The 22,259-nt window shown below is 45.1% G+C and overlaps 1 protein-coding gene across 5 annotated transcripts in view; it reads left to right on the top strand.

Moving 5' to 3' along the window:
• The window catches only part of plxnb1b (plexin b1b), a 220,268-nt gene that overhangs the window by 186,386 nt on the left and 11,623 nt on the right, over nucleotides 1–22,259 (top strand). For all 5 annotated transcript variants that reach the window (XM_041191160.1, XM_041191161.1, XM_041191157.1 and 2 more), the window contains exons 21-33: nucleotides 1,925–2,167; nucleotides 3,461–3,637; nucleotides 3,829–3,977; nucleotides 4,671–4,771; nucleotides 4,956–5,173; nucleotides 6,902–7,080; nucleotides 9,420–9,486; nucleotides 11,369–11,515; nucleotides 12,222–12,378; nucleotides 13,360–13,463; nucleotides 14,067–14,151; nucleotides 15,410–15,576; nucleotides 15,929–16,089. In XM_041191160.1, the coding sequence (XP_041047094.1) occupies nucleotides 1,925–2,167; nucleotides 3,461–3,637; nucleotides 3,829–3,977; nucleotides 4,671–4,771; nucleotides 4,956–5,173; nucleotides 6,902–7,080; nucleotides 9,420–9,486; nucleotides 11,369–11,515; nucleotides 12,222–12,378; nucleotides 13,360–13,463; nucleotides 14,067–14,151; nucleotides 15,410–15,576; nucleotides 15,929–16,089 (1,955 nt within the window). The remainder of the gene's footprint in view (nucleotides 1–1,924; nucleotides 2,168–3,460; nucleotides 3,638–3,828; nucleotides 3,978–4,670; nucleotides 4,772–4,955; nucleotides 5,174–6,901; nucleotides 7,081–9,419; nucleotides 9,487–11,368; nucleotides 11,516–12,221; nucleotides 12,379–13,359; nucleotides 13,464–14,066; nucleotides 14,152–15,409; nucleotides 15,577–15,928; nucleotides 16,090–22,259) is intronic.

Genomic DNA, 22,259 nt, shown 5'->3' with positions numbered 1-22,259 from the left:
TCTCAATGGGAAAACCTAGATAGGTGGTCAGGTTAGACACCAGAGACAAGTCTTGACTGCCAGCCAGCTCATACTCTCCCTATAGAACCACATTGCCTTTTAGGTAGACACAAAATGAAACAGTGTCCATGGAGTAACAGCCCACTCTTCCACCAAACACAAGTTTAGAAACCAGAGTGAGTGAGTGGAACAATGGAAACAAAAATAAAAATACCTGGAAAAACTCAGCAGGTCTGACAGCATCTGCGGAGAGGAACACAGTTAACGTTTTGAGTCTGTATGACTCTTCAACAGAACAAAGGATAAACAGAAGAGAGGTGAAATATAAGCTGGTTAAGGGGGGGTGGGACAGGTAGAGCTGGATAGAGGGCCAGTGATAGGTGGAGATTGCCAAAAGATATCATAGACAAAAGGACAAAGAGGTATTGACGGTGGTGATATTAGCTAAGAAATGTGCTAATAGGTGACATTAAGGGTAGAAAGCAGGGTGAGCAAGGTGCAGATAGTCCTAGTGGGGTTGGGGGAAGGGATCGAAATAGGCTAAAAGGTAGAGATAAAACAATGGATGGAAATACACTTAAAAATAATGGAAATAGGTGGGAAAAGAAAAATAAATATAAATTATTGGAAAAAAGGGGGATCGAAAAGAGGGTGGAGCTGGAGGAGAGTGTTCATGATCTAAAGTTGTTGAACTCAATATTCAGTCCGGAAGGCTGTAAAGTGTCTGGTCGGAAGATGAGGTGCTGTTCATCCAGTTTGCGTTAAGCTTCATTGGAACATTGCAGCAGGCCAAGGATGGACATGTGGGCATGAGAGCAGGTTGGTGTGTTGAAATGGCAAGCGACAGGGAGGTCTGGGTCATGCTTGCGGACAGACCAAAGGTGTTCCGCAAAGCAGTCACCCAGTCTGCGTCTGGTTTCTCCAATGTATAGGAAACCGCATTGGGAGCATCGAATGCAGTTGACTAAATTGAGGGAAGTGCAAGTGAAATGCTGCTTCACTTGAAAAGAGTGTTTGGGCCCTTGAACGGTGAGGAGGGGGGAAGTAAAGGGGCAGGTATTGCACCTTCTGCGGTTGCATGGGAAGGTGCCGTGGGAGGGGGTTAAGGTGCAAGGGGTGATGGAGGAGTGGACCGGGGTGTCCCGGAAGGAACGATCCCTGTGGAGAGGAACAATGGGATGGACAAGACACTGCTGCATGGATCGAAAAAGAAATCAAAACTAGGACAGCATTCCTTTTCATTTTTCTTTGAACATGAGCTGCTAAACTTTTATACTTAAGTTGCACAATTGAAATTGTTGATTTTTTTTTTTAAGTCAGCCAGCTGCAACCATTGATGCTGCAGGTGAGATTAAATCCTTCAGGCAGCTGAAGTAACTTTACCAGTTTATGTCATGTTATGTTCAGTGGCTGGAGAACAAATGAAAGATTTAGTTCTGAAGCCATGAGATTTTACTTTGTGCAACCATTATTTAGCTTTGGCTGTCAACTGCCTGTCTGATCCCTAGTCAGCAGCTTCAGAGTCAAAGCTAATGTTGTCAACAACATGGCATCTGAATATTAAATAACCACCACCAAGCCTCCCCACCCTGCCTTGATAATTTTGGTTAACAAAGGACAAATTGCTTTCACATGATTAGGGAGGATTAAAATTGTTTGAATGAATCTGTGAGACCTTAAACGCTATTTTCTAAGTAGCTTGAGTACCCACCTTGGGCCCCCAAAGTTCTTTCCTCATCAAGCTCTCTCCTTGATAACACTCTCCTGAAGAACCCCGGGGCTTTTTACTATGTTAAAGACACAACATTATAACAACGTTACTGTATATTGTTTATATACTGTAGAGTCTTGGGTTTACTGAGATATAACAGCATTATTCTCATTCGTTTTTTCTCCCCATTTCCCCCCCCAATTTTTTTTCCAGTTCATTGAGTTCTGCCAGGTGAACAACTCTTCCTTCATGACTTGTAAAACACCATCGATCAAAGCCCCTGTCAGCAATTCTGTTGTCTCTGTGCACTTCATCATGGATAATCTGTGCTTCGATTTCAATGAGATCAGTCTAACAAAGTTCACATATAAGCCTAATCCTATCCTGAAGCCACTAAATGCGGATGACCCTTCAAAGCCATACAGGCACAAACCGGGCAGTGTCCTATCTGTTGAGGTATGGTGACTTTCTAAAGTGATTTTTCTTTTAAATTTATTTCAGTAGTTGATGTATAATAGCAGTTAGATTATCTTGGTCAGAGGCTGGGAATTCTCTGGTAAGTTACTCAACTGCTGACTCCCCAGAGCCTGTCCACCATCTACAAGGCACAAGTCAGGAGTGTGATGGAATGCTCTCCGTTTGCTTGGGTGAGTGTGCCTCCAACAACACAAGAAGTTCCAGGACAAAGCAGCCTCTTTGATCGGCACTCTATCCACCACCATAGCCATTCACCTCCTCCATCACCGTGGCAGCAGTGTGTATCATCCACGAGATGAGCCGCAGCAGCTTGCCAAGGCTTCTTTGGCAGCATCTTCCAAAGCTGCAACCTTTATCACCTAGAAGAATGAGGACAGCAGGTGCATGGGCATGACCCCACCTGTGAGTTCCCCTTCAAGCCATGCACACCATCCTGACTTGGAACTATATTACCATTTCATCAGTGTCACTGAATCAAAATCCTGGAAATCCTTCCCTTACAGCACTGGGGGTGCACCTACACCACAAGTACAGCAGCAGTTCAAGCAGGTGGCTCACCACCACCTTCTTGAGGGCAATTAGAGGATGGGCAATAAATGTTTGCCATTGCCAGCGATGTTCACAACCCATGAATGAATGAAAAAAATCTTGGCAGCAATTGTCCTAAACACACATTTCTTGTACTTCTGAGGTACTAATGGCAGATGCGTTTAAAGCAATTTTCAACAATTATCCTCTCATCTTCTCTTGACCCTTGTGTTTGTGTAAAATCACAGCTATTGTCTCGCACCTCTGCACCCAGGCGATCACAATAATCCATCACTAAACTATCATGTAGTCTCTTCTGTCCCAGATGGTAAGATTCAGATTCCTCTGCTTCTCCACTCCATAATGAAAGAAGTATTGATACCCATGAGCTCCAATAACTTTTCTTCCTCAAGTACCCTACTTGGATCTGAATGTATCCCCCTCACTGAGGTGTGAGAGTGTATTTCTCTCTCAATCTACTGCCCCATCCATAAGATCTGACGCTATTTCTCTCTCAGAAACAGCTGGCCTTCTGCAGGCTCAAACAATATTCCATTCTCTGCAAACGCCTCTGGGCTTGGCACCCCACTCTCAAATCTGACTGCATTCTTCGTCCAATACCCCGCTACAGTCTAACTTTATCTCACACTTAGTTACCCACTGCGAAAGAGACACACCTCCTACCTTCTGGCCAGCCTTTACGATTCCATTTGTGCTAAATGTCCTTTTGACTTTTGCCTTCAGGGAGAAAACCTGGACCTCGCGATTACGAAGGAAGAGGTGGTCGCAATGGTGGGCGAGGGAATTTGTGTTGTGAGAACTCTGACTGCGAATCACCTGTACTGCGAGCCACCCCTGGAGCAACCTGCTGCACAAAGGAGGAGAAAGCGCGAAAGCCTGGACACGTTGCCGGAATTTATTGTACGCTACATGTTCCTCCGTTTTGTATGTGGTGTAGGCGACGGCTGATAGGGAATGTTACTGGGTAGTCCTTAAGCCAACATGAACATTCAAAGTTGACATTAAAACCTCTCTTTCGTAACACTTTGCTGCATTTCCCCCACCCCTCCTGCTGTCTCATGTTCCTTCATTCTCTTGTTCTTGTCCCTCAGGTGCAAATGGGAAAGCTGAATTACGAGCTGGGGAAGATCCAGTACGATGCAGAGAGTCAGTCTAACTTCCCAATAGAGGCCCAGATTGGACTTGGGGTGGGAGCATCCATCGTCGCCCTGATTGTCCTAATCATTGTGCTTATCTACAGGTAGGGAATGGCTAACAATCTCCCTCACTGAGAGGCTGAGAGCTTCAAGCAAATTATTTAAACCTTCCAATCGTCGCTCGCCTAGTGGAAATGTTCATGAGGGCTCAAAAGCAGCAAAGTTTGGACTATTTCATGGTTAAAACAGATAGAAGCCGGTATTCTTAATTGTCTCCTGTCTCCCTGGCTTATAAGGAACCAGTGTGAAAAGAGCTGGGAAACTGCTGCGGATTCTTTAATTTATCTTCCACAAGCCGTTCATTATTATCCATTAATGTGTGAGATTGAGAGCCAGTGAAAGTTATCGTAATTTGTGGGTGCAGTAACATGGAAGCTGACAGCTTTAGCTGTGTTGCATGCATTCTAACTGCGAAGCACCTTCGGCAGACCCCCTCTTCTGGATTTTCTGCTGGGCAAGATCCTTTTGATTAGAGGGGAGCTGTTTATATCAAGTATGACAGTTCTGATATCCATCCTCCCAGTAGCGTTACCATTACACGTCCGGATTCTTCAGGTGTATGCTTCACAAGTGCTCCCCTCTCATGCCCATCTATCTGACCGCTTCCTCTGCCAGCATGTCATTCTCCAAGTCAGAACTATTAGCCTCAAAAGGACAGGAGATCGAGAGGTAACTATTTAAAATCTGCTCAACCGCCATTTTCTGTGATTGATGTGATCTTGCTCTCTACCTGGCAGGCGGAAAAGTAAACAGGCCCTGAGAGATTACAAGAAAGTACAGATTCAGCTGGAGAACCTGGAGACCAGTGTCCGTGATCGATGCAAGAAGGAATTCACAGGTAATTGGTTTGTGTGTTTGTGTGCATTCCTAAGTCCGCAGAGGTTAATTAACATAAACATGCTACATTGCATTTTATTTGGCAATAAAGCAGGTTTTATTTCAGTGAATGTCTCTGCTGTCTGCTTTCAAATTACTAATAAAATGTTGTTCTCTCCTGGAAACTTGTAATAAACGTTTAACAGATCTCATGACTGAAATGATGGACCTGTCCAGTGATTTGGTTGGAACTGGAATTCCTTTTCTGGATTACAAGACCTATGCCGAGCGCATCTTCTTTCCAGGGCACCGGGAGTCACCTCTGCAGCGGGATCTTGATGTCCCTGAATCTCGACGCCAGACAGTGGAACAGGGGCTGGTCCAGCTTTCTAATTTATTGAATAGCAAGCTTTTCCTCACAAAGGTAAACAAAGAACACTTTGATTCAGGATCTGTGTGTGTTTGTTGTAATAGTATCCAGACAATGTCTCTATAGCGGAGACAGCAACACAGTGATCTCAATAGGCAAAACCGCTTGTAGATTATTTTACTTTCAGTCTGACCTAGTCTAGGCAACAAGTGACATTTCCAACAAATTTTAATGTGTCCAAATATTTCACTTTTAATGGCATCTTGTGCATTGAGGTGGGGAAAAGGGGGCTTATTGTTCTTGTCACATTTGCAAACTTTTTAACCAGTTTTCCAGAACAGATTTGGAAAACTGATGAAACACCTCGCACCCATTGAATTGGAAAGTCTTTGATTTCTTTTCTGGCTGTGAATATTAAGAGATAAAAGGACAGAAAGAGGCAGACAGAGAGAGGCTGTTGAATCAGGTTGCTCTGCAAGCATTCACATGTTCTAAAGAGAAAGTATCAAAGGATTTCATCTGGACTAAGTAGTGAGAAATGCTACAGGAAAAGGTAGGATTGGGGAAGCATGGTGTCCTTTTCATTTTGTATCATAAGTTGGAAATGAATTAAGCGAAGTCTGATCATGATTGCAGTTCTGCCTGTTCACCTTACTGTGAAATAGAGCAGTTCATTAATTTGTATTGTATCTTTCACCATGGGAAGAATTTTCTGGTTGGCGAGGGGGGGGCGGGGCCAGCTTGCCGATGCGCGGTGATGTCGGGCGGGCGTCCTGACATCACCGCACGTCATTCAGATTGTCAGTTCGGTGGGCCCCTCAGCCAATGCGGCTGCGCGCCCTCCAAACTCTCTAAGGCCTATTAAGGCCATTAAGAAAGTAATTAAAGTTGTTAAGAATGCTGCCTGTCCAACCTTAAGGCTGGCGGGCAGGCAAAGAGCCCAGGCGGCCTTCGCACTTTTCATCCACGGGTGGGATGAGGTTTCATGAAGTGTTTATTAATTAAATAAAGCGTTTTGAAAAAATTAATGGACATGTCCCAGCTCTTGTGATAGTTTCACGAGGGGACATGTCCTTAAAACGGGGGGGGGGGTGTGGTATAATTCAGCCCCATGTCTTTGCTCGCACCGCCTTCAGAAAGATTGAAGAGGGAATCCTGTGGAGGATGGGAATATTTAGTGCAGATCACAAAGTAACCGCTATTGTTGCAATACTGAATTATGTTATTGTGCAAGTGGATACAGAGTGATGTGAGTCAACTGCCGTTAAAGTAACCGATGCTCCAACTGCTTATGGAAGAGCTGATGCCACTGAACCTAAGAAGGTACCTGAATTTGTAACAGTTGGGCTTGAATTAGAGATTTAATTATTCTAATTCAATTGTTGAATTAGAACCAGCCTCTTTTGCCCACTTCGAAACTGGACTTAAGGGGAAGGATGCATTTTTAAAAAAAACTTGCACATGTGATAGGACCTTTATCACAACTGCACACAGCCTTCTTAAAGTATTCATTGCCTAGTTTACGTTTTCCAAAATTCCCAGGTAGCCACCCTGATACTGGATAGGTAGTCATTGTACCTTTGGCGAACACCAGCCCATTTCCTGTCAGGAGACCATCCGTTTGTTTATATATAGTCCTGGAGACTCAGCTGCTTTTCCAGCTGAAAGGGAACTCGGAGGCAAATGGAACATGATAAATCATCGGGGACGATTTGGTGGGTTGTAAATCAGTTATTATTTTTCTTTACTTGTTTAAGTACCTTTCATGTCTCTCTGCATTAGTTTATTCACACATTGGAGAGCCAGCGGACATTCTCGCCACGAGATCGTGCTTATGTGGCATCGCTATTGACCGTCTCATTACATGGAAAACTAGAGTATTATACAGATATCTTGAAAACATTGCTGAATGATCTGGTGGAGCAGAATGTCGCCAAGAACCCTAAACTTATGCTGCGCAGGTAAGTGCCAAACGAGCCTGGGCTTGGGTTTCTGACCTGGCAGCTCATAAATGGTTAAATGCCAGTATTGCTTCTCCAAGTGGCTTACTCCTTTCTTTTGTAAACCCATTATGAATTAAGTGCCCCATTTGAAAGGGGCACTAATGACCCAATATAACAAAAATTAACCAAATTGTTGAAGGGAATTTAATAACTTAAGTGAAAATGTCATCCCCAGAGCTAGTGGATTACTTGATGTAAGTGTCACATCCAATTTGGTATTCAGTGGCACAAACATGGAAGGCTCCAAATTTGATTTTGTTGGTGCTAAACCCATTTGGGATCATGGTAGGTCAAGGTCCGTTGTCTGTTGAGGAGAACACTTTTGACTTAGCAAGTTAGAAACTGGCGGGGGCAGGGTGTAGACCATGGACCTGAAATTCTTTCCTTAATGCCCCGAAAGGCCCTCGGCAGGGAGTTAGTGTGAGTTCCGCTAAAGTCTTGGTGAAGCTCCAGTCCTTGCCAGATGCATCCTTACAGGCATTGCCAAATGTGCTTCTTGACCCTGTCCTGCATTTAGACAGGTGCAGTGGGCCACTTAAGAAAAATGGTGCTCTTGTCTTCAGCAGCACTGTGTAAGGGAGGTGAAAACTTGCCTGGGTTCCAGAAAGTGCATGAGTATGAGGAGAGGATTGGACCCAGCTGTAACAGCTAAGTCATTTTATAAAGTTGAAAAAGGAAGAGTCACAGGAGATGAGGAGCAAAGATAGTGAATGAGAAAAGGAATTTGGAGTAAATCTTTCAGCAAGGTTTGGAAGTGTTAACATGGTCCTGTACTGTTGCACGGAGTCTTCTGTAACATATGTAAACGTACATATGAATTCGGAGCAGGAGTAGACCACTAGGTCCCTTGAGCCTCCTCCACCATTCAATAAGATCATGGCTGATCTGATTGTAACCTCAACCCCACATTCCCACCTATCCCTGATAACCTTTAGATTCCTAGGTAGTAAGAATCTATCTAGCTCTGCCTTAAAAATATTCAAAGACTCTGCTTCCACCACCTTTTGAGGAAAGGAGTTCCAAAGACTCTCAACCCTCAGAGAAAAAAAATTCTTCTCATCTCTGTCTTAATTGGGTGACCCCTTATTTTTAAACTGTGTAATTTATACAACAAATAGACAACTGATGGGATGTGGGATTGTAAAAGGTATCCAATATTTGACATGGCCATTCAAAGTGCATGGAATGGGTTGGCTTTTGTGTAGAATAGTTTAGTATTTCATGCATCTTCAGGATATATTCTACTCTTGTCAATGGTCATTAAAGTGCTATCATGTATGGAGGAGATTGGATTTCCATTGTTGCAATAAAGCATGGGCAGAGACGGGCAATGTTACAGGGGCAGAAGTACGTGGTTTTGCTAACGGAGTGAATATAGGATAAGATGCTCAGCTCAGGGTCAGATCAGGTTCCCAGGTTGCTTCTGGTCTGATTCAGCCTCAAACAGAGACCAAGTAGAGGAAGGCAATCTGTGGTTAGGGAACAGAGTTTGTAGCTGGTACCAAAGACGATGGCTTCTGTTGTCGCGATATTTAATTTGAAGATGTTGCTGCTCTTCCAATATTGAGTATCAAACAAGCATCGTGTCAAATCAGAGGCCGTGATAGGGGTTGGGAGAGATTGTGGCGAGGTAGAGCTGGGTGATGTCAACATGCATACAAAAATAATTAAATGATATAAACTGTAACTCCCTAATACTTCCTTTATGAAGAGCTAACATGCACTGTCAATATAATTTTTCTATTTCAGTTTATTCCTGCTGTGCATTTTTAATTTTCCCCACACTATCCAAGAGCAGAGAGAGAACAGGCAAACTGCTTTGAAGGCTTATGAAATGTGGAAAAGTTGCACATTGACAAATTAGCCACAGTCAGCAAAGGACCATGGGCATCTGTCCCCATTTGAGAAACAGAATTGGTTATATAGCTTGAGGGGCACCACTCTGTAAGCCTGGGGCAAGGTGAAGAGCCAGGCCTTCTTGAGCTATCACAGCTGGTACGGGGATTGAACCCGTGCCACTGGCATCATTCTGCAACAAAGTCTCACCAGCTAAGCTCAGCTCTCCGATTTTTCTCTCTTAGGGCGTGTGTGGATCCCATTTACTAGAAGTAAAATCATGGCTATGAAATCAAATGCTATCTTACTGAGCTACAACCATGTTCTTCCTTTCAGTGAAGGCCTAACAAATGGCTTTCCAACAATCGGCCTTTCCAATATTCTGTACAAAATACAAAATATGCATTTTGATAAAAAGCAGTGTTGAAACAAAAAGTATAAGTTATTTTCCTGTGTTTCAGGACAGAAACAGTGGTGGAGAAATTGCTGACAAATTGGATGTCGATCTGTCTGTACACATTCCTCAGGGTAGGTAATCAGTTAAGAGGGTGATCCATGCATCTCAGTTACCATTTACTCTGTATGATCAATGTACTGTATCAGAATGCTATGTGGATACTCTCTTTTTCCTCCTAAAATATTACAGCTTGGAAAGAAATCTACTGGAAGATATGTTATTCCAATAAACTGCAGCCATAACATTTATTTTGGCTCTTTGAGTGAGGAATTGTGCATACGAATCCATGCCCTTCTTTCCTATGGGTTATTATCTCGCGTGCACTGCCCAAGTTCTAGTAGATTGGTTAAAGTTACAAATGAATGAAGTTTTAGACTTTTAGGCCAGGATTTTCCACTCGTTGGCCGGGCAAGAGTCCTGACCACTCCTGCCTGCCCCCACCAAGCCCACCCAACGATGGCAAAATTCTACCCTTAATGTTAAAACTGCCAATAAACCAACTTTCATAGTAAAAATTTCTCAGTAGCTAGATGAGATGTTCAGGATGCAAGATTCCAAACTATTGCCTCAAACTTTTGAAATGGTAGCCAAATGCAAATGGGAACTATGGAACAGCAGGAATAACGTCCAAAATACTGTGGTAAAAACAAAAAAAAAACTGCGGATGCTGGAAATCCAAAACAAAAACAGAATTACCTGGAAAAACTCAGCAGGTCTGGCAGCATCGGCGGAGAAGAAAAGAGAATGTCAACTCTTTTCTTCTCCGCCGGTGCTGCCAGACCTGCTGAGTTTTTCCAGGTAATTCTGTTTTTGTCCAAAATACTGTAGTGAGTGGCCTTATCAGGGAGGCTGTCAGCCAAAAATAAGGTGGAGAGGAAGACATTGGTACTGGCCGATGAGTCTAGGCATGGCAGGATCCACAGTCAAATCACCAATAACAAAGGTCAAACCCGGAAATGGAATGACACTTAAACCTGATAACTTACAGTGGAATCTGCAGTTCCACCAGGAATAGTGTGTTAAGAGTAGCTTGATCTTGGTTGCTTTGTTGCTGTGGGCTGTGTAACTATAATATTTTTATAATGAATTGCACCTTCTAGATTACTGCCATATGCCCACTGTCTTGGTATTATCCAGTTCCAATCTGTTGTTATCTACTTGGCCCGGTGGTAGCGCTCTTTCCACTGAATTGGAAAGTTGTGGATTTGATCCCTTTGCCAGCATTTGAGCATAGTCAGTACTGATGGAATGCTATGTTGTTAGAGAGCCATCTTTTGGATGAGATTTTAAATTGACCCCTGTCTGCTGCTTCAACTGGAGACAAAGGATCTAATTGAAGAAGAGCAGGATTTCCTGGCCAACATTCAGCTGTTTGAAGGACCCTGTTTACCTCCACAGCAGCAATGACTAATAACTTATTGGTTCCTTAAAACATTTGGGGGCTTTGTGAGGATGTGAGGGACACTATCAAAATTCAAGGTTACTCTTTTCACCTGTTTGTATTCACAGAATTCAGGGTTTTAACATACTCTAAGGACTGTACTATCTTATATCCCAGTGATGTTAAAATTGGTCTGGTTTTCCAGTTATGTGTTGATTTGTGACGTGGGTTTGTTTAGAACTAGCTGTTTAACTAATTTCCCAACTCAAAATTTAGTCAAAGATGTATATGCTTCCCTAGGTAGAGAAGCTCTGATCATTGTCTAACAAGATATAACGAGTGTTCCTGGAGGTTCCAGTCATTTAGAGCAGTGCTACCAGAAATGACTTTGCTACTGGGCGAAAATATGCCAGAGATCACCAGGTTGTCCTAAATGTTTTCTAACAATAGTCAGAATGGGCCTGAGGAGCTAAGGCCAAAGCCCCATGACATTATCCAAAGTTTAAAATAAAATATCTTGGATGTGCCTTCTTTACCTAGATAATAATTGTTGTCCATCCGCATGTCCCTAGGATTCAGCAGGGGAATCACTCTACATGCTGTTCCGAGCTATAAAACACCAAGTGGATAAAGGACCTGTTGATGCTGTGTCAGGAAAGGCCAAGTATACACTCAATGACAACAGACTGCTCCGAGAGGACGTGGAGTATCGTACACTGGTAAATCCCCCAAAAGATAATAACATTAGCTTCAAGTAAAATGGAACAGTCAGGTCTTCCAGTCACAGCCCTGTATTTGACTTCTCAGTGGGATACTAGAGTTTGATTATCATTTTGACTTTTGAACTTCGGCAGTTACCACCAGCCTCTGCCAAGGGAACGAAGCAAAATATTGGGCAGGAAATTACGTCTCAAGCACGCCCCCTGCTGGATAGGCTAAAGTGCTGACCTGGGCTATTTCATTCAACCCCTTTCTAGAAGCTTGATATAAATGACAGTGGGCAGAATTCTGCAGTCCCGTTGTGGCTGTAAAATGCAGCAAGCCTTTCAAAAGTCCATTGACTTCAGGACTGTAAAATTCCACCCAACAGGTTTTAAAGACTGGAGGTCTGTTGTTGAGTGTGTAAGATTTACAAATTTCATTCTTTTGTATCATGAAGCAGTGCATTGACTCGATGTGGTGGGAAGGAGATTCAAACTAAACCTTTAACTGGCCGTCATTAAAATTTCATGTTGTTCTTGATCCTTATTTGCTAGCTTTGACCACTTAAGGTGCTGTTAATTACAGGCATCAGATAAAGTTGTAACATGATGTGAGAGGATATTTTAAGACCCCTAGTGAAGTGTTTGGATCTGAAATGTAACATCCTGTTTTCCTAGTTGCTCACTAAATTATTTTTTGTGATTTCCTACATCCTCTACACAGACACTCAATGTCCTAGTCCAAGGAGAAGATGTGCAGCCTTCCCCCGTGAAAGTGTTGGACTGTGACACTATTACCCAAGTCAAAGAAAAAATCATTGATCAGATCTACAAGGGAGTGACCTACTCACTTCGACCACATGTAGAAACACTTGACCTGGGTAAGAAAGGGGGAGTTCCTTAATAAGATTGTAGTGAGGGCAATGTATGTCAGAAGTAGGGCTGTAGTGAGAAGCATAGGAAGTGTCAGGGAGCTGGTTTAAATGGAGAACTGATGGATGGTAGTATTTTAGTGAAAGAACTGAGGATGGATCTTATACAAAGTTATCGCTGGAGAGATTGAGGATGCCAGTTTTGTCTTCTAGAATGGGAAGATGCTTTGCTTCTATGGTGAACAGATACTATATGCTGGTTCAAGTCTGTGAATCTGCACAACATCTACAGTTTTTATATTAATATGTCTGGCAGCCTTGGGATTCAGTTCTGATCCCATCAGTATGTGAATACATGTTTTCGCTGGACTTGGGACCTTCTTGTTAACATTGTATTTGTACTACAATTGAGGTGATACAAGTGGAGGTGGAGTAGAGAATTAGATGGAGCTTTTGTAGTTGCGTTTCTGAGTGGAAGAACCATTCCTTCCAGCCCATTTTAAGGCTGAGAAAGTGTCACTGTTTCATTGATCAGGGATCAAGATTAGTGATACGTTGCCCTTATAATTTGGGTTGAGTTTATGAAGGCCCTGCACTTTTGGCATTGAGCTGGAATTCAGATTGAAAACACATTTAAACTCTTGATTAAGGATGAAACCACATTTTTGAATTGGATGGAGAAGATGACAGCCTCTCTGTTGACAATTGGAATTTGGAAGCTCCAGCTATTTGGAAGATTGTAGAGGCAGCATGCTTTCCAATTGGGGCAGATTTTGACATAGTTCTTTTGATATTGATTAAGCATGCCTATGCGTAATTGGAATTGAGAAGGCATTGCTCTTTTCAGTTATGGTTGGGCTTGGCAAAGTGATGTCTTCTCTTGAAACAAAAATTACTGCTCATGTGTCTGGGAATGCTGAAACCATGCTTGTTTATGTAGAGTATGTTGAAACTTTCCATGTATTTATTCATTATGTTGTGTTAAATTAGAATGGAGATCAGGATTGGCTGGGCATCTCATCCTTTCGGATGAAGACTTGACCTCCGTTCTCCAGGGAAACTGGAAGCGTCTCAACACCCTGCAGCATTATAAGGTCAGCTTTGAGTTTCTTTGGATAAGTATTGAAATAATGTGCCCCTCTTTTTTTTTAAACATGCTAATTGATCTCATATGGCATTGGACATGGGAATCGAGACCAAGTACAGTATTTGGATCGAACAGTTGGAAGGCTCGATGAATAATTGAACTCAGAAGAGGGAGGGGCAAGAGGCCATGGCAAAGTGAAGGGTTTGGGGTTGGAAGGAACAGGAAACTTGCTGGCTTACTCTTTCTCCTGAATCAGCAGCCACCAGAAACCCCCCCATTGACATGAACTCCTAGCAAAGCCCAAGGAGGTTGCCTTTCATGTGTAAATGACAATTAAATCGAAATACATTCAGATAAGGGTGGTATCTCAGTGCAGGTGGAAGTCTTTCCCTGCTGCAGATGTGCCCCAATCAAGGGTGATTAGATAATGTACAAATGCCCAGACCTCCAGATCAGTCAATCCACCTGGCATATTCTAATATCCAGATATCTGGATCTATTGTAGTAACAATTCATTTCTAATGTGTCCTTCAGGCTTGTGAAAGAGTTCTGCTGATACAAGTATTATAATCTTCATAGTATTGTCATGATGTTTTAAAATTCTTTGTAGGTTACCGATGGGGCCACAGTTGCTCTTGTCCCACGCCTCAGCAAGCACATACACCATGAAAATCATGATTATACTGCAGGAGAGAGTGAGTGAAAAGCTGCACCTTTGTTATCTGTTAATGTCTCATCAATAAACACAAATGTTTTGATCTGGGGAGGGGCAAAAAAATTCTGAAGCGAAGTAATGCAGTACCAGCATTTAGAAACCAACAGGTTCAAACCCCAAATTTTCCACAAGAATTGTTGAATGAAATTTGGGGCTGCATCTTCTGGTTGGTGAGCAGGGGGGGCAGGGCCCGTTCACCGACGCATGAAATGGCGCGGGGACATGTCGGGCGTGCATCCTGATGTCAACCCGCGTCATTTAGATTGTCAGCTTGGCGGGTGTGCAGCCAATTCGGCTGCACACCTGCCGAACTGTCTAAGGCCTATTAAGGCCATTAAAAAAGTAATTAACATGATTAATGGACCTGTCTGTCCAACCTTAAGGTTGCCGGGCAGGCAAAGAGCCCAGGCAGCCTTCAGAAAAAACATCAAACCATATCCATGGGCGGGATGAGGTTTCTCATGAGGGTATTAAAATTTGTATGAAATATCTAAATTAAAAAAAACTGACATGGCCCAGCTCATGTGACAGTGTCACATGAGACATGTCAATAACTTTCTTTATCATCCTTATTCAATGTCTGACACCTGAGCCGATCTCCCTGAGGCAGCACTTAGCCTCAGGGAGATCTGTGCACATGCACAAAAGTGTGCACTCCTGGCTCAGGGAATTCCACCCCCACCTCCACCCCCCCACCCACCTCCCCGCACACACACACACACACCCCGCCGCCCCCAACCACCACCACCACCACTGTGCAGGGAGCGCATTGCGCTTCCAGCCCCACGCCTCGCTGAGCAGGCAGGTCTTAATTGGCCGGCCCATGTAAAATGGCGGCACTCGCGCCTGCTCCCGCACATCACGCTCCCCCCCACCACCCCCCCCCCCCCCCCCCCCCACAACAGGGGGAAGATCCTGCCCTTGAATTTAAGAACCTGTAGTAACCCAGAAGTCTGGAATAATCTATCAGTTTCTTCACCACAGTGACATATTCAGATCACAATCAAACTAATCTGGATTAATAAGCAAGAAAGTAGCCTAGTAGACACTCCAAATGGCTACAAGATTTAAATAAGTCTGCTTCAATGTATACAAGTTCCACACTCAACACAAATGTGCCGGTTCATCTTTAACTCTTGAAAGTATCTTGTCTGAAATATATTTAAATTTGTTTTTTTTTCTCTATTTTGCACATGTATCTCCTCCTCCCCCCCCTCCCCCTCCCCCGACAATTCCAGAGACACCAATGTTGGAGGATGCAGATGAAGGAGGAATCAAAGTCTGGCACCTGGTCAAAGCCAGTGAAGAGCCTGAGCTCCCCAAACACAGAAGGGGCAGCTTGCGGGAGAGGGAGCGAGCCAAAGCCATCCCTGAGATCTACCTAACCCGATTACTTTCCATGAAGGTAGGGGCCAGAGCTTTTAAAGATAAAACAGAAGGGGGAAGAAATTGAAGGCAATGTTGCTATGTCCGGACCATGGCTGGGATTTTTCCCAGGTGGGGTGGAAAACCTGGCGAGGCAGCCAAAGGTCCATTGACTTTTAGTGGGAATTTCCAGTCCCGCCCTGAAATTCCCGGCCCATGTTTCTGATTGAGTCAGGAGAACGTGGCTGGGATAGCTCTGCTGCTTCAGTCTCTGCTTTACCCAGTGCGGCCATTTTCCATTTGAAATGGCAATTTTTGGGTGAATGTGATTAGAAGAGTTTATTATTGAAAAGGAGAACATTTTGAGCCTCCTATCTCGCTGTACCTTTCAGGGCACCCTACAGAAGTTTGTAGATGACCTCTTTCAGGTGATTCTCAGCACCAGCCGGCCTGTTCCACTTGCAGTCAAATACTTCTTTGATCTCCTGGATGAACAAGCAGTACACCATGGGATTACTGACACCGAAACTATTCACATCTGGAAAACAAACAGGTAATTGAGACAGTGTAATAACTGGCTGGATGTGTTTGTGTATGTCTGTGTGCACTTAATGTTGTGTCTGCCCTGACTAGCATGTACATAGAGTCTTTAAAGTATGTAAAATGTCCCAAGGCATTTCAGAGACACAGAACCAGACAAAAATTGGCACCAAACCAAATACTTAATCAAAGAGCTAGGTTAGCAGCAACGCCTTAAAGAAAGAGAGGCAGAATGATTTGGAGAGGGAATTCCAGAGCTTAACGCAATTCTGCTAAAAGCACAGCCTCCAATGGTTGGAAATTGGGTATGCACAGTAGGTCAGAATTGGGGGAACACCGAGGACTTGGAGGTTCAATAGCTGGAGTACGGAGTACAGAGGTGGGGAGCGCCAAGGCTGGTGTTGCCTCTAAGCTGCGTGGTCTCACAAAAATTCAAAGGGGTTTCTCACTTAACTAAATCACCCGTGCACTCTTGTTTTAGGAAAAATAATATTTGTTAGGAAAGGCCATGGAGAAATTTTAAAATAAGAATGAGAATTTTAAAATTGAGATGTTAGTGAATTGGGAGCCAGTGTAGGCCAACAGGATGGGTGAATGAAACTTGGTGCAAATTAAAAGATATGATCAAAAGAATTTTGAGTGAGCTCAAGTTTATAGAGAGTGGAAGGTGGCCAGGAGAGCAGTGAAATATTTGACTCTGGAGATGACAAACATAGATCACAGAAGACACTGCTGAGAAATGGAGCAGAATCAGCTCTTATTTTTGTGGCTCTTAATATCCCTTGTATTAATTGTTTGATCTTCTCGCTCCTCCTCTTTCACACTCCTTCTCGCTTGCTTGATCACTTGGTCTCTTATGCATGCAGTAGCTTGCTCTCCCTCCCACACACTATCGCTTTCCCTCCCACGCCTGTCACTCTCCTCCCCACCGTGTGCCATCGCCCAATCTCCTCCCCCCCCGTGTGCCATCGCTCACTCTCCCCCCCCGTGCGCCATCGCTCACTCTCCCCCGCCGTGCGCCATTGCTCACTCTCCCCCCCCCGTGCGCCATCGCTCACTCCCCCGCCGTGCGCCATTGCTCACTCTCTCCCCATGCGCCATCGCTCACTCTCCCCCCCCCCACCGTGCGCCATCGCTCACTCTCCCCCCCCCCCACCGTGCGCCATCGCTCACTCTCCCCCCCCGTGCGCCATCGCTCACTCTCCCCCGCCGTGCGCCATCGCTCACTCTCCCCCCCGTGCGCCATCGCACACTCTCCCCTCCGTGCACCATCACTCACTCTCCCCCCCGTGCGCCATCGCTCACTCTCCCCCCCCCCGTGCGCCATCGCTCACTCTCCCCCGCCGTGCTGCCATCGCTCACTCTCCCCCCCCGTGCTGCCATCGCTCACTCTCCCCCCCCCGTGCGCCATCGCTCACTCTCCCCCGCCGTGCGCCATCGCTCACTCTCCCCCCCGTGCGCCATCGCTCACTCTCCCCCCCGCCGTGCGCCATCGCTCACTCTCCCCCGCCGTGCGCCATCGCTCACTCTCCCCCGCCGTGCGCCATCGCTCACTCTCCCCCGCCGTGCGCCATCGCTCACTCTCCCCCGCCGTGCGCCATCGCTCACTCTCCCCCGCCGTGCGCCATCGCTCACTCTCCCCCACCGTGCGCCATCGCTCACTCTCCCCCACCGTGCGCCATCACTCACTCTCACCCCCCCCAGTGCGCCATCGCTCACTCTCCCCACCCCGTGCACCATCGCTCACTCTCCCCCCCGGTGCGCTATCGCTCACTCTCCCCACCCCCCCCACCGTGTGCCATCGCTCACTCTCCCCCCCGGTGCGCTATCGCTCACTCTCCCCACCCCGTGCACCATCGCTCACTCTCCCCCCCGGTGCGCTATCGCTCACTCTCCCCACCCCATGCGCCATCGCTCACTCTCCCCCCCCCCCCCCCCCCACCGTGCGCCATCGCTCACTCTCACCAACGTGCGCCATCGCTCCCTCCCCCCTGTGTGCCATCGCTCACTCCCCGCCCGCCAGTACCCCTTCCACCCCTGCCCGCCAGCGCCCGCTCTCCCTCTCATCTGCCCACTGTCACCCGGTCTCCCTCCCACCCGCCCACCCACCGTCACCTGCTCTCTCTCCCTCCTGCCTGCTGTCACCCACCCTCCCCACTCCTGCTGTCGCCCGCTCTCCCTTCCTCTCGCCCGCTCTCCCTTCCTCTCGCCCGCTCTCCCTCCCTCTCGCTTGCTCACTCACCCTCCCATCCACCATCACCCCTTCCACCCACTGTCACCCACTCTCCCTCCCTCCCTCTCGCCCTCTCTCCCTCCCTCCCTGCCCGCCGTTGTCTGCTCTCCCTCCCTCCCATTGTCACCCGCTCTCCCTCCCTGTCCGCCATCACCCGCCCTCCTTCACTTGCTTTCTCATCTTACCACATGTGCATTATGCACGACCTGCCTGACATTATTCACTTTGCTCTACACAGAAAGATCTCACGTTATTCTTCCCTCCTGCTGGGACAGCTGAGGAGATCAACGATGTCCCAAGGAAACAATTGCGATTGAGCATCTGCATCATGTGAAAAATTAGAAATCGCATTCACATTGTTAGCATGTCCATTTCCTAGCTTTACACTCATCTGATATTTCTCCATTGGATAAAGTCACTGCATTTCTGCTAATGTGCTGAATTTTGTTGAAAAGATCTTTAATGAGACAGAAAATCAAGAAAGGATTTTAAAATAATTGTTGATCGCATGTTGCATTGCTCCCAAGTTGGACGCCATAGCAGGAGATGGAATTGTGTAACGCACAATGTGTTATTCCTGCTTCTAACTTGGCCTGTTCCTTTAATGGGGTTTAATTACTCTAAATACAGAGCTTGCTTATGTAAGTTACAAGGTTAATTACAATTGGTGAGGGGAGTTTTAAGATTAGCAGGTAGTTCCCTCCAAAATTAGAAGAAACCAAAATGAAATGACTGCCTTTCTTTCCCTCTCATTTTACTTTATTTTTCGTGGGATGTAGACATCGCTGGCTAGTCCAGCATTTATTGCCCATCCCTAATTGCCCCTTGTTGAGGGCATTTAAGAGTCAACCACGTTGCTGTGGGTCCGGAGAAACATGTAGGCCAGACCAGGACTGGATGGCAGATTTCCTTCCCTAAAGGACATTAGGGGCTTTATGACAATCGGCAATGGTTTGGTGGTCATCATCAGACTTTTACCTTGAATTGAATTCCACCATCTGGGATTTGAACCCAGGTCCCCAGAGCATTACCCTGGGTCTCTACAATACTAGTCCAGTGAAAATACCACAATGCCACCGCCTCCCCCAGTGTGATGGATACAATATCTACTAATGGCTTGTATTTTTCATCAATGCCCACTGGGACATGAGGTGCAGTTATTCACTTTCATCAGTTGGTGTTAGGTAATAGTTGATTAACATGGGAAGCATTGCTTTCACAAATTGTACAGCGGCATGGCCAAAATCCTACTTAAATGCAGGGCTGGTCAAACTGGGTCCTCCACACCAACACTCTTCAGACAGGAAACCTCATCTGACTGAAGCTTTCATGGAACCACCTTCCAGATCGTTGGGCTGAACAGTCATGATTGTGTCTTTGCCCCCTTCCAAACCATGTTTTGCTCGTACAAGACTTTATATGTACTTTCACCACCAGAGGAGAGCCGAGGAGATGATCCCCACAAAGTCCCCTTTACTCTGGAAGCCAAGGTGCATGGGGCTGCAGACTTCTCAAAGTTTGTTTCCAATCCAATTTTTCTGTCTGATCCATGCAACATCCTGATCACAAACAAAGAATCTTGTAGTCTGAGTGCCTGCCCTTTAAAGTAGTGGTGGTAGCACTGGAGCAGCAACCCAGAAATCAGAAGTTCTGCTATTTAATATTGTGAAATTTGTCGTTTGTGGTTAGCGTCAAGGGGAAATGAACAGTGCAACTAGCTTGTTAATGTTCAAAAGCTTGGGGGGTGTCAGCTGCCCCCTACCCAATCTGACCTTAATGTAGCACTAGCCCAAATAGTACAGTCGACAATCAATGTCCTTCTGAAGTGATCTAGCAAACCATTAAGTTGTATTTAGGACAATTATAGATGGGCAAGGAATGTGGCCTTGCTTGTGCCATGAACCTTCTGAGAATTTTTTTTCTGACAGTCCTGTAGTCGTTGAGCTTGGACCCACAGTTGTGTTGTGTGCTATGGGGCAGCCATTATAGTTTCCAGACATTATCCTGACATTTGTTTTTCTCACTGTTACTGATGTTTGAACACTAATTCCAATCTGCCCTTCTCTGTTCTAAGCAAGAACTGGATCAAACCATTTAAGACAGGTTTTACTAGGCTGCATCTCCTGTTTTTAATTCTAATTGAATTTTAATTCATAAAATACTGGAATGTTACTTTTTCTAAGAAAAAATATGGCATAACTTTAGATTTTCCTATTGCTTTACTTCCTAATATTAAAAAATTCTGGCAGGAGACTTGGTGGAACAATGTTTTAAAACACTGACCTCTTAACCCTGGGTTTGAACTTGCACTCTAGATTGAGAAGATAAAGGTCTGTGTTCTGTGACTAAATATTGGGCCAGATCTTCCAGTATCAGGAGCGATGATGCACTGAACTTAAGTTACTGGTGCTTGTTAGGACACTGAGGATGTCCTGAGCCAGGCACATTGCTCGGGAAGTTTAAACTGACTTGGGCTAGATACATGCTGCTTACCCAGATACTTACCCTAGAATTGTTGCACTGCCTAATCTCTGGTGTAACTCCGTGATTAACAATGTAACTCAACCCAACAGCCCCTGCACACTCCCAACCCAGCCACCCCACCCAACCTGACCCCTGTCCGAAATGGACCCCACACCCCTTCCCAGCCTCTCTCTCTCTCTCTCTCTCTTCTCTCTCTCTCTCTCTCTCTCTCTCTCTCTCTCTCTCCCCCCCCCCCACCCCCCCCCCCCCCCACGCCCCCCGCCAAAGTATCAAAAGTTCTGGCTGGAAGAGCAAAAAATGGTAAGAGCGCAGAGATCTTCAGAGTCAGTGGTTATCATCCCAGCATCTCTGCTGATGAGAAGATCTGGGCCAATGAGTCTGGACAACCACAAACCAGCTCCCAGTGTATATAAATCCGCAACATGAAAATATTTGTATATTGTTAGCCCTTCGTCTGCGAAAGGAGCTCATCATTTGCAAATGAGGCAACTGGTGCTAATAAGGGATATTCCACTGATTTTTTTTATTCCCGTGCCCCACCCCAACACCTAACCTATAACTTCAGCCTGGGCCCATAAGCTTTGCCTTTAGCTGTATTTAACTTCACTGCATTTTTATTATTCAGTTTCCCTTCACTTCTAATCCTAAATATTTTGAATGTGTCTGTAGATGTTCATTTATGTGTGCTGTATGTACATGTGCAGTGTGGTATTTGCATGCTTCTGGCATAGGATTACCCAGTGCTGTAATGATTGAAAGTGATCTGACCTGTGCTCTGTTTCTTGAAAGCCACTAGGTACGATTATATCGCGTACAGATCGTGTATCTCAATCCTGTCTATGTAATCACCCATAATGCTGAGCAAGTTGCTTGATTCCATTGGTTAGGGAAGGTATTCTGTCCCTGCCTTCCCTGTTATGTATGAAGGGAGATTCAAGTATTCAGGTGCAAAGTTTTGGACAGAGGAAAGATTAATGGGAATAGCAACCTGTTCTGGAATTCAACAGAAATGATCATACATGTCATTCACAATGTACTGTGATAAGCAAGTCTCTTCATTGTGGTGCATTCCCATGGCAGTGTAATGTATATAATATGAAGCTGTCTCCCAATAGATTCAACATCACCATGCCAGGAATTGAAATTAAGTATGAGAAGAGATTTGAGATGATTGAGATTATTTCCAATGTTGCAGATAAAGAAAAGAAGGGAATTAATCGAAGCTTGATGGCATTCATGTGAAAGGGGTGGAATAGATAGAAAGAAAGAACATATGTTTATAAAGCACATTATCACATCAAGATACCCCAAATGCTGCCCAACCTCTGAATTGGTTTTTGAAATGTAATCACAGTTTTTTAGACTCATGTAACATCCAAATTGCATGTAACGAGGTCCCACCAGTGTTTGTGATCAAAGCAAAATACTGCGGATGCTGGAAATCTAAAACAAAAACAAAAATACCT

Source organism: Carcharodon carcharias, chromosome 7 (genome assembly GCF_017639515.1).
Source record: "Carcharodon carcharias isolate sCarCar2 chromosome 7, sCarCar2.pri, whole genome shotgun sequence".
In the NCBI taxonomy this organism is placed as follows: Eukaryota; Metazoa; Chordata; class Chondrichthyes; order Lamniformes; family Lamnidae; genus Carcharodon; species Carcharodon carcharias.
This window is presented reverse-complemented; position numbering and strand designations above follow the sequence as displayed.